The sequence below is a fragment of the Hypanus sabinus genome, chromosome 1 (assembly GCF_030144855.1).
Source record: "Hypanus sabinus isolate sHypSab1 chromosome 1, sHypSab1.hap1, whole genome shotgun sequence".
NCBI classification, from domain to species: Eukaryota; Metazoa; Chordata; class Chondrichthyes; order Myliobatiformes; family Dasyatidae; genus Hypanus; species Hypanus sabinus.
The window spans coordinates 8977069-8989668 of record NC_082706.1 but is presented as its reverse complement, the minus strand read 5'-3'; the positions used below and the strand labels follow the sequence as shown (position 1 = coordinate 8989668).

The following is a 12600-nucleotide window of genomic DNA, read 5'->3' as shown; positions in this document are numbered from 1 at the left end:
TGCTGCCTGGGGCAGTGGTACAGGCAGATACATTAGGGACTTTTAAGAGGCGTTTAGTTAAGCACATGAATGTGAGGCACATGAAAGGATATGGGCATAGTTTACACAGAAGAGATTAGATGGCCATTTGATTACTAATTTAATTCAATTAGCACAACATTGTGGGCTGGAGGGTCTGTTCCTGTGCTGTCCCATGTTCTATGGGTCCCTGTGGAAACCTCTCCAGGAAGCTCATTAATCTGCACGTACCAGTTCCATTCTTAACCTTCTCTTGAAGCTCCACAAAACGCGTGTAATTCTCTTCAAATTTCACCAGGGTAGTGTTGACGTAGACGTACATGTAACATGAGGGCTCCTCAGACGTGGTGTACACGTTGTGATAGTCACCAGCCGGCAGCTGCAATGGGAAACCACGGTCACTCCTACAGTACATCTTTTGCCCGCGTCACAGTAACAAAGCCAAAGAGACCGCTCGGCCCATCATACAATAAAAGAATCCATCAGGTGAACATTGACTGTACTTCCTCTATCACCAGCTCATCCTTCTTTCAGTAAGGAGACCAGACCTCTACACAATATTCTAGATGTGACCAGGACGCTAAATGAAGCAACATGTCTCTACTCTTGTACTCAAAGCCTCTTGCAAAATAAGCAACATACCAATCGTCATTCTCACCGTTTCCTAGACCTTCATATTTATTTGTCACATGTACATCGAAATACACAGTTAAATGCATCGTTTGTGTCACTGACCAACACAGTAGAGGACATAGGAGCATTTGATGGCTCTGGGCCTGTATTTGCTGGAGTTTAGAAGAATGAGGGATCTCATTTGAAACCTATGGAAAGGTCTGGATGGAGTGGTTGTGGAAAGGATCTTTCCTATAGTGGGGGAGTCTAGGACAGCCTCAGAACAGAGGGCCATCTATTTACAACAAAGATGAGAAGGAAGTTCTTTAGCCCGAGGGTAGTGAATCTAGAATTCATTGGCACAGACGGCTGTGGAGGCCAAATCATTAAATATATTTAAAGTGGAGGCTGACAGGTTCTTGATTAGTCAGGACATCAAAGTTTATAGGGAGAAGGCAGGAGAATGAGGTTGAGAGGAAAAATAAATCAGCCATGATGGAATGGCGGAGCAGATTCAGCGGCTTAATTCTGCTCCTTTGTCTTATGAATTCTCTGGGGGCAGCCTGCTAGTGGCATCACGCTTCCTGTGCCAACATAGCATGCCCACAACTCACTAACCCTAACCTACATACATTTGGAATGCGGGAGGAAAACCGGTCACAGGAAGAACGCAAAATTCCTGACAAGACAGCAGTGAGTACTGAACCCAGGTCATTGGCACTGTAAAGCATTACTCTAACATGCTGCCCAGTCTTCCAGAGCCAAGAGATCCTTCTCTGAACAGGTCTAGTACTATAATGAGTGATGCAACTTCCATCAGCAAAACTGCTGGAGGTATTTGAAAGGTGCGCAAAAAGAAATCAGGAATCTACTGGAAAACTGAAATACAACAGAACACATTAGAAACACACAGCACGACAGTCAGCATCTGCAGAAAGAGAAACGGGGTCAATACTACATGTTGATGAGCCTTCGTCAGAGGTCACTGATCTGGAACTCCACTGACTTTTTCCTCTCCACAGCAGCTCTGGATTTCCAGCATCCGCACAAACTCTTTGTGTTTCAGCATCTTTTGCTGTCTTTGAAGCTGGGAGTGAAGGTAAGACTAGTAAACACAATACCAGTCAGATTTCATCATTAACACATTCTTAAAATTAATTAATACATTTTAATTTTAATACATTTTTAAATACATATTCCTTTTCACGCCTTGTGGCACATCGGGTGGCAACTCTGTCGAATCTTCAGCATTTTGTCTATCTTTTATGAGGCTGAGTTGCTAGGTCAATGCTCAACACAGCAGGGGTGGAAAGCGTGTCAGGAACTGGCCGGGTTTGAACTCTGGACCATTTGCCTCGAGGTCCGGAGCTGATGCCACTACACCAGTGGCCAGCCATCATTAATAATTGGGGCAAGCTTTCTGTCTAGAATATCATTTGGACTTGGGCAGAGGCAAGTCTCCGTTAGCTCACCGTGACCAATTCCCCACAACGGCAATTCAGCTTCTCTCAGGATGATAGCAGATCAGTTCGCTTCTCACCTGCATCTTGTCTCCCTCCTTCAGGCTGTAGTTTTTCTTCTCCGCCACAATCTCCACAGCCAACTCCCCCTTTAGCACCTGGATGCTGGTATTGCCCAGATCTTCGCTCACAAAGTTCTCCAAGTGAAGCCCTTCAAGTAGAGAGATCGAGACGTGACTGCAATCAAGTGGACACAGTTTTACAAGGACCCTAATTGGCAAAGTACATGTCACGGAAGGCACAGTGCATTAGGATGACAAAATTGACATGGAGTTTGAACATAAAGGTTACAAACTCAGCCACCTTCATCATGGGCACCAGCCTCCTCACCACTGAGAACATCTTCAAAAGGCGATGCCTCAGAAAGGCACCATCCATCTTTAAGGACCCCCATTACCCAGAACATGCCCTCTTCTCATTGCTACCAATAGGCACAGGAACCTCAAGACACACACCCAATGTTTCAGAAACAGCTTCTTCCCCTCCACCATCAGATTCCTGAATGGACAATGAACCCGTGAACACCCCCTCACATATTTTTGTGAGAGTAACAGACACAAGATGCAGTTCCCGATGAAGGGCCTTGGCCCGAATCGGCCACTGTTTATTCCTTTCCATAGATTGGGTGGCACGGTAGTGTAGTGGTTAGCACAAAGCTTTACAGTACAGGCGACCCAGGTTCAATTCCTACCCCTCCCGCTAAGGAGTTTGCATGTTCTCCCTGTGACTGTGTGGGCTCCCCCCACCCCCATAGTACAAAGATGTACCAGCTGGTAGGTTAATTTGTCATTGTAAATTGACCCATAATTAGGCTAGGATTAAACTGGGGGATTGCTTGGCAGTGAGGCTCAAAGACCCATAAGGACCTACTCCAAAGTCAAGAGGCTTTTTCCAGGGCTGAAATGGTTGCCACAAGAGGACACAGGTTTAAGGTGCTGGGGAGTAGGTACAGAGGAGATGTCAGGGGTAAGATTTTTTACTCACAGAGTTGTGAGTGCGTGGAATGGGCTGCCGGTAACGGTGGTGGAGGCAGATACAATAGGGTCTTTTAAGAGACTCTTGGATAGGTACATGGAGCTTAGAAAAATAAGAGGCCTATGGGTAAGCCTAGTAATTTCTAAGGTAGGGACAGGTTTGGCACAACTTTGGGGGCCGAAGGGCCTGTATTGTGCTGAAGGTTTTCTATGTTTCTAAATTGTAACTAACTAAATAAATAAATAAATTTTGTGCCTGAACTCTGGGTTCCTCCAGAATCTTGTGTGCAAGCCAATTTTGCTCTCTTTGTGCACTACTTATTTATTTTTTATTTACATTTCTTATGGTAATTTATTGCATATTTACATATCACACTGTATTGCTGCAACAACAATTTTCACAATGTATATCAGTAATAATAAACCCAATTCTGATTCTGAAATTAAGCACAGATTCTGTGGTACTTCACAAACATTAGCTTTGATTACAGGATTTGGAATACTACATTTCAATTAGAGACTGCACCAGACCATTTGTATCATTACAGAACCTCTTTCTGTATTCCTGGAATTATATCTCTGAATCATAGCCTATTCCATGCTGTTCCATTCCACTACGTGCATGCCAGACAGTGGACACTTCCACATTAATCCCATCTTCCTGCCCTTGGCTCACAGCCTACTCTGACTTGGCAGTTTAAGTGATCGTTTAGAGACATTTCTTAAATTCCTTAAATCTATTACATCACTTCTTCACATCTAATTTCAGATTCAGTTTTATTTTACATTGAAACATAGTGAAATGCATCATTTGTGTTAACGACCAACACAAGCTGTAACAACAAAATAAGACCCCTCACACGGACAGACCTCCGACCCCAGAACAGGCCACCTCTGGGCCTCCGGTCCCTGGCCCCAGACACTCAAACCCACAGGTATCGGGGCCTCCGACCTCGACTCACTCTCTACCTCAGGATCGAGGTCTATATGTTTGCTCACAGAATTCTTCACGGAAAACCACTCTTCTAGGAATTATCTTGCAAGCCAGGCGTTTGCTTGTACTGACACCCATGCTTCATGCAACATGCAGGAGGATTCCTAGTACCCTAGGTCCTATTTAGGAGCCAATGTGAGCAAAATTCCTGAAAACAATGCACAGAGTTCACCACACAGCCAATCAGCAACAAGATTTCCACCCCACTTCACAAATGAGTTTCTGAAATGATGACCAATTAGCTGAATGACATGAAGGCCAAGCTTTCGGGGGGGAGTGGGGAGACATGCCACAATTAACAACGCACTGATGATGAATCCTCGCATGGTGACGAAACATCTGCAAGTAAATCGCCAAGCTCGGAGAACAACTCAACCCAACAGTCGACCACCCGAGCTACTCGTCTTCCAGATTATCTCCACTATATTCTGCATTCTGTTTTCCTTTTTGCTAACTGATTTTAATTATGTATGGCATGACCCGCCTGGAAGGCACAGAAAAGCTTTTCACTGTACCATGTGACATTAATAAGCCAATGTTACCAATGACAACAGGAGACAGAACATGACTTATACAGTCGTTTCAGACCAGACACCTTGATTGTTCTGTACTCCACCTTCTGTGCTGTACAAACTGGTCCTAGAGTTATAAAGCACAGAAACAGGTTCTTCGGCCCAACTCATCAATGCCAACCAAGAAGTCAACCTGAACATCCCATCTGCCCTCGTTTGGCCCAAATCCCTCTAAATCAAGGGTCCACAGACCCCTCAGTTAATAGTATTGGTCTGTGGCATAAAAAATATTGAGAACCCCTGTTTTAAACCTTTCCTTGTTCCTCTCCAAATGGTAGTGTAGTGGTTAGCACAACCCTTGTCAGAACAGGTGACCCGTGTTCAATTCCTGCCGCCCTCTGTCAGGAGTTTGTACGTTCTCCCTGTGACCAAGTGGGTTTCCTTCGGTTTCCCCCACAGCCCAAAGATGTACTGCTTGGGAGGTTAACCGGTCATTGTAAATTGTCCCATGAGTAGGCTTGGATTAAATGAGGGGATACATACACAACGCTAGAAGAACTCAGCAGGTCAGGCAGCATCCGTGAGAAAAGAGTAGCCAAAGTTTCGGGCTAATTCATGACCATTCATCAGGAATGGTCCCATTCCTGATGAAGGGTCTTGGCCTGAAATGTTGGCTGCTCTTTTCTCACTGATGCTGCCTGACCTGCTGAGTTCTTCCAGCGTTGTGTACGTATTCTTTGATCCACAGCATCTGCAGTTATATTTTTGTGCTTAAATGAGGGGGTTGCTGGGCGCTGCAGCTCGAAGGGTTGGAAGGGCTGCATTGTATCTAAACACATAAATATTGTGACATACCCACCTCTAACACTTCTTCGCCCTTCAGGTTCCTGCTAGAACTTCCCCTTGTTTGAGGCCAAGTTGCTAGCTCGGTGCTGAGAGGGAAAGCGTGCAAGAAGCCGGCCGGATTCGAACTCGGGATCCCAAGTCTCGCCCTCTCTCCAATTCCAATTCTCCCTTCCATTCCCCGTAACCGCTCCCGCACCGGGATTTACCTGGAAAATCCGCAATGAAAACCACATCCGTCTGATTGTCCAGAGTTTTCTCAATTTCTTCAAACTTCAGCCTCCAGGGCGAGAGGTTAACCAGCAGCGGCATCAGCCACGATGTCTTCTTGAAGGGGGACCACTCGGCCGTTACGACGTCGACCCGCGGATCGAAAAGCCTGGAAATGGGAACCCAGTGGCAACAAATAGAAGCTGTGTCTTAAGCAGTCGTTAAGGGCAGGAGGCGGGCCACCCTGGCCGGGCTGAGACCTCTCCAAAGAAGGTCCTGAACAAATAGGCTAAGGTCTTTGCAACGAACAGGGAGCAGGGCCCCTAGGTTACACAGTGGCGCACAGTAACAAATACCCAAGGTCAGCCTTGCGGTACCAGCCAGGCACACAGATGAACAACACCGTACATCTTTAGAATACGAGAAGAAACTGGAGCACCCGGAGGAAACCTGCCTGGTGTGGGGGGAGAACGTACACGTTCCTTACAGGCAGAGTGGGAAGTGAACCCTTATCAAGAGTGCACTGGCTGCTATGGTTCTGAAACCTGAAATGTTTCTCTACAGACGCTGCCTGACCGGCTGAGTGTTCTGTCTTTAACGAAGATCCCTCCCCACCCCCAAGAGTTCGTCAGCAGTCTGCGTCCCAGGTCTGTCTCACCTCTGCTGGAACCTGTCGTTTATAGACACCCAGATGTCAAAGTAGATCTCGGGATTGATGATGTTGTACCGGCGGAGTTCCTGGGCCAGGCAGCTGGAATACTGCTTCAGCATGTCCGCGTGGTCCTTCCAGCGCCGGCTCTGCGTCCACACCTGGTGATAAAACAACAACGGCGTTTACAGGCAGGGAGCCGGCTGTCACCGATTATCAAAGTGGCGTGTCCCCTTTAAGATTTGATCTGGCAGCTCAGGGCAGGCAACCCTCTTCTGGAAATAACGCTGCCCCGTACAAAAATCTGACGCCTATGACCTTTTAACGCATCTAAAATCAATCTAACCCTTCCCTCCCACATCGCCCTCCATTTTCCTTTGCTCCATGTGTAAGTCCCTTAAAAGCTTCTAATTGTATTTGCTTCTACCAACATCACCATCAGTGTGTTGCACACAATTACCACACTCTAAGAAAAAACACACTTCTGATTTCCTTCCTAATCTGTCCCCCAAACACCTTAACATGACACTGGCTCATATTAGACACACTGGGAAAAGTCTCTGGTTGTCCACTCTATCTCTGCCTCTATCTCCTCTGCACCCTCTCTAATCCAGGCAGCATCCTGGTAAATCTCCTCTGCACCCTCTCCAATCCAGGCAGCATCCTGGTCAATCCCCTCTGCACCCTCTCTAATCCAGGCAGCATCCTGGTCAATCTCCTCTGCACCCTCTCTAATCCAGGCAGCGTCCTAGTAAATCTCCTCTGCACCCTCTCCAATCCAGGCAGCATCCTGGTAAATCTCCTCTGCACCCTCTCTAATCCAGGAAGCATCCTGGTAAATCTCCTCTGCACCCTCTCTAATCCAGGCAGCATCCTGGTAAATCTCCTCTGCACCCTCTCTAATCCAGGCAGCATCCTGGTAAATCTCCTCTGCACCCTCTCCAATCCAGGCAGCATCCTGGTAAATCTCCTCTGCACCCTCTCTAATCCAGGCAGCATCCTGGTAAATCTCCTCTGCACCCTCTCTAATCCAGGCAGCATCCTGGTAAATCTCCTCTGCACCCTCTCTAATCCAGGCAGCATCCTGGTAAATCTCCTCTGCACCCTCTCCAATCCAGGCAGCATCCTGGTAAATCTCCTCTGCACCCTCTCTAATCCAGGCAGCATCCTGGTAAATCTCCTCTGCACCCTCTCCAATCCAGGCAGCATCCTGGTAAATCTCCTCTGCACCCTCTCTAATCCAGGCAGCATCCTGGTAAATCTCCTCTGCACCCTCTCTAATCCAGGCAGCATCCTGGTGAATCCCCTCTACACCCTCTCTAATCCAGGCAGCATCCTGGTGAATCCCCTCTGCATCCTCTCTAATCCAGGCAGCATCCTGGTAAATCTCCTCTGCACCCTCTCTAATCCAGGCACCATCCTGGTGAATCTCCTCTGCACCCTCTCTAATCCAGGGAGAGTCCTGGTCAATCTCCTCTGCACCCCCTCTAATCCAGGCAGCATCCTGGTCAATCTCCTCTGCACCCTCTCTAATCCAGGCAGCATCCTGGTAAATCTCCTCTGCACCCTCTCTAATCCAGGCAGCATCCTGGTAAATCTCCTCTGCACCCTCTCCAATCCAGGCAGCATCCTGGTCAATCCCCTCTGCACCCTCTCTAATCCAGGCAGCATCCTGGTCAATCTCCTCTGCACCCTCTCTAATCCAGGCAGCGTCCTAGTAAATCTCCTCTGCACCCTCTCTAATCCAGGCAGCGTCCTGGTGAATTTCCTCTACACCCTCTCTAATCCAGGCAGCATCCTGGTAAATCTCTGCACCCTCTCTAATCCAGGCAGCATCCTGGTCAATCTCCTCTGCACCCTCTCTAATCCAGGCAGCGTCCTGGTAAATCTCTGCACCCTCTCTAATCCAGGCAGCATCCTGGTCAATCTCCTCTGCACCCTCCCTAATCCAGGCAGCGTCCTGGTAAATCTCTGCACCCTCTCTAATCCAGGCAGCATCCTGGTCAATCTCCTCTGCACCCTCTCTAATCCAGGCAGCATCCTGGTAAATCTCCTCTGCACCCTCTCTAATCCAGGCAGCATCCTGGTAAATCTCCTCTGCACCCTCTCCAATCCAGGCAGCATCCTGGTAAATCTCCTCTGCACCCTCTCTAATCCAGGCAGCATCCTGGTAAATCTCCTCTGCACCCTCTCTAATCCAGGCAGCATCCTGGTAAATCTCCTCTGCACCCTCTCCAATCCAGGCAGCATCCTGGTAAATCTCCTCTGCACCCTCTCTAATCCAGGCAGCATCCTGGTAAATCTCCTCTGCACCCTCTCTAATCCAGGCAGCATCCTGGTAAATCTCCTCTGCACCCTCTCTAATCCAGGCAGCGTCCTGGTAAATCTCTGCACCCTCTCTAATCCAAGCAGCATCCTGGTCAATCTCCTCTGCACCCTCTCTAATCCAGGCAACATCCTGGTAAATCTCCTCTGCATCCTCTCTAATCCAGGCAGCATCCTGGTAAATCTCCTCTGCATCCTCTCTAATCCAGGCAGCATCCTGGTAAATCTCCTCTGCACCCTCTCTAATCCAGGCACCATCCTGGTGAATCTCCTCTGCACCCTCTCTAATCCAGGGAGAGTCCTGGTCAATCTCCTCTGCACCCCCTCTAATCCAGGCAGCATCCTGGTCAATCTCCTCTGCACCCTCTCTAATCCAGGCAGCATCCTGGTAAATCTCCTCTGCACCCTCTCTAATCCAGGCAGCATCCTGGTAAATCTCCTCTGCACCCTCTCCAATCCAGGCAGCATCCTGGTAAATCTCCTCTGCACCCTCTCTAATCCAGGCACCATCCTGGTGAATCTCCTCTGCACCCTCTCTAATCCAGGGAGTGTCCTGGTCAATCTCCTCTGCACCCCCTCTAATCCAGGCAGCATCCTGGTCAATCTCCTCTGCACCCTCTCTAATCCAGGCAGCATCCTGGTAAATCTCCTCTGCACCCTCTCTAATCCAGGCAGCATCCTGGTAAATCTCCTCTGCACCCTCTCCAATCCAGGCAGCATCCTGGTCAATCTCCTCTGCACCCTCTCCAATCCAGGCAGCATCCTGGTAAATCTCCTCTGCACCCTCTCTAATCCAGGCAGCATCCTGGTAAATCTCCTCTGCACCCTCTCCAATCCAGGCAGCATCCTGGTAAATCTCCTCTGCACCCTCTCTAATCAAGGCAGCATCCTGGTAAATCTCCTCTGCACCCTCTCCAATCCAGGCAGCATCCTGGTAAATCTCCTCTGCACCCTCTCTAATCCAGGCAGCATCCTGGTAAATCTCCTCTGCACCCTCTCCAATCCAGGCAGCATCCTGGTAAATCTCCTCTGCACCCTCTCTAATCCAGGCAGCATCCTGGTAAATCTCCTCTGCACCCTCTCCAATCCAGGCAGCATCCTGGTAAATCTCCTCTGCACCCTCTCTAATCCAGGCAGCATCCTGGTAAATCTCCTCTGCACCCTCTCTAATCCAGGCAGCATCCTGGTAAATCTCCTCTGCACCCTCTCCAATCCAGGCAGCATCCTGGTAAATCTCCTCTGCACCCTCTCTAATCCAGGCAGCATCCTGGTAAATCTCCTCTGCACCCTCTCTAATCCAGGCAGCGTCCTGGTCAATCTCTGCACCCTCTCTAATCCAAGCAGCGTCCTGGTCAATCTCCTCTGCACCCTCCCTAATCCAGGCAACATCCTGGTAAATCTCCTCTGCATCCTCTCTAATCCAGGCAGCATCCTGGTAAATCTCCTCTGCATCCTCTCTAATCCAGGCAGCATCCTGGTAAATCTCCTCTGCACCCTCTCTAATCCAGGGAGAGTCCTGGTGAATCTCCTCTGCACCCCCTCTAATCCAGGGAGAGTCCTGGTCAATCTCCTCTGCACCCCCTCTAATCCAGGCAGCATCCTGGTCAATCTCCTCTGCACCCTCTCTAATCCAGGCAGCATCCTGGTAAATCTCCTCTGCACCCTCTCTAATCCAGGCAGCATCCTGGTAAATCTCCTCTGCACCCTCTCCAATCCAGGCAGCATCCTGGTAAATCTCCTCTGCACCCTCTCCAATCCAGGCAGCATCCTGGTAAATCTCCTCTGCACCCTCTCTAATCCAGGCACCATCCTGGTGAATCTCCTCTGCACCCCCTCTAATCCAGGGAGTGTCCTGGTCAATCTCCTCTGCACCCCCTCTAATCCAGGCAGCATCCTGGTCAATCTCCTCTGCACCCTCTCTAATCCAGGCAGCATCCTGGTAAATCTCCTCTGCACCCTCTCTAATCCAGGCAGCATCCTGGTAAATCTCCTCTGCACCCTCTCCAATCCAGGCAGCATCCTGGTCAATCTCCTCTGCACCCTCTCTAATCCAGACAGCGTCCTGGTGAATCTCCTCTACACCCTCTCTAATCCAGGCAGCGTCCTGGTAAATCTCTGCACCCTCTCTAATCCAGGCAGCGTCCTGGTGAATCCCCTCTGCACCCTCTCTAATCCAGGCAGCGTCCTGGTCAATCCCCTCTGCACCCTCTCTAATCCAGGCAGCATCCTGGTCAATCTCCTCTGCACCCTCTCTAATCCAGGCAGCGTCCTAGTAAATCTCCTCTGCACCCTCTCTAATCCAGGCAGCGTCCTGGTGAATTTCCTCTACACCCTCTCTAATCCAGGCAGCATCCTGGTAAATCTCTGCACCCTCTCTAATCCAGGCAGCATCCTGGTCAATCTCCTCTGCACCCTCTCTAATCCAGGCAGCGTCCTGGTAAATCTCTGCACCCTCTCTAATCCAGGCAGCATCCTGGTCAATCTCCTCTGCACCCTCCCTAATCCAGGCAGCGTCCTGGTAAATCTCTGCACCCTCTCTAATCCAGGCAGCATCCTGGTCAATCTCCTCTGCACCCTCTCTAATCCAGGCAGCATCCTGGTAAATCTCCTCTGCACCCTCTCTAATCCAGGCAGCATCCTGGTAAATCTCCTCTGCACCCTCTCTAATCCAGGCAGCATCCTGGTAAATCTCCTCTGCACCCTCTCTAATCCAGGCAGCATCCTGGTAAATCTCCTCTGCACCCTCTCCAATCCAGGCAGCATCCTGGTAAATCTCCTCTGCACCCTCTCTAATCCAGGCAGCATCCTGGTAAATCTCCTCTGCACCCTCTCTAATCCAGGCAGCATCCTGGTAAATCTCCTCTGCACCCTCTCCAATCCAGGCAGCATCCTGGTAAATCTCCTCTGCACCCTCTCTAATCCAGGCAGCATCCTGGTAAATCTCCTCTGCACCCTCTCTAATCCAGGCAGCGTCCTGGTAAATCTCTGCACCCTCTCTAATCCAAGCAGCGTCCTGGTCAATCTCCTCTGCACCCTCTCTAATCCAGGCAACATCCTGGTAAATCTCCTCTGCATCCTCTCTAATCCAGGCAGCATCCTGGTAAATCTCCTCTGCATCCTCTCTAATCCAGGCAGCATCCTGGTAAATCTCCTCTGCACCCTCTCTAATCCAGGCACCATCCTGGTGAATCTCCTCTGCACCCTCTCTAATCCAGGGAGAGTCCTGGTCAATCTCCTCTGCACCCCCTCTAATCCAGGCAGCATCCTGGTCAATCTCCTCTGCACCCTCTCTAATCCAGGCAGCATCCTGGTAAATCTCCTCTGCACCCTCTCTAATCCAGGCAGCATCCTGGTAAATCTCCTCTGCACCCTCTCCAATCCAGGCAGCATCCTGGTAAATCTCCTCTGCACCCTCTCTAATCCAGGCACCATCCTGGTGAATCTCCTCTGCACCCTCTCTAATCCAGGGAGTGTCCTGGTCAATCTCCTCTGCACCCCCTCTAATCCAGGCAGCATCCTGGTCAATCTCCTCTGCACCCTCTCTAATCCAGGCAGCATCCTGGTAAATCTCCTCTGCACCCTCTCTAATCCAGGCAGCATCCTGGTAAATCTCCTCTGCACCCTCTCCAATCCAGGCAGCATCCTGGTCAATCTCCTCTGCACCCTCTCCAATCCAGGCAGCATCCTGGTAAATCTCCTCTGCACCCTCTCTAATCCAGGCAGCATCCTGGTAAATCTCCTCTGCACCCTCTCCAATCCAGGCAGCATCCTGGTAAATCTCCTCTGCACCCTCTCTAATCAAGGCAGCATCCTGGTAAATCTCCTCTGCACCCTCTCCAATCCAGGCAGCATCCTGGTAAATCTCCTCTGCACCCTCTCTAATCCAGGCAGCATCCTGGTAAATCTCCTCTGCACCCTCTCCAATCCAGGCAGCATCCTGGTA

The 12600-nt window shown here is 49.7% G+C and overlaps 1 protein-coding gene across 1 annotated transcript in view; it reads right to left on the bottom strand.

The window, feature by feature from the left end:
- Positions 1–12600, bottom strand: part of ggcx (gamma-glutamyl carboxylase) — a 68562-nt gene that overhangs the window by 5175 nt on the left and 50787 nt on the right. The window contains exons 10-13 of the mRNA XM_059964050.1: positions 6342–6493; positions 5683–5852; positions 2171–2301; positions 250–397 (exon numbers count right to left, since the gene is read on the bottom strand). Of these exons, the coding sequence (XP_059820033.1) occupies positions 250–397; positions 2171–2301; positions 5683–5852; positions 6342–6493 (601 nt within the window). The remainder of the gene's footprint in view (positions 1–249; positions 398–2170; positions 2302–5682; positions 5853–6341; positions 6494–12600) is intronic.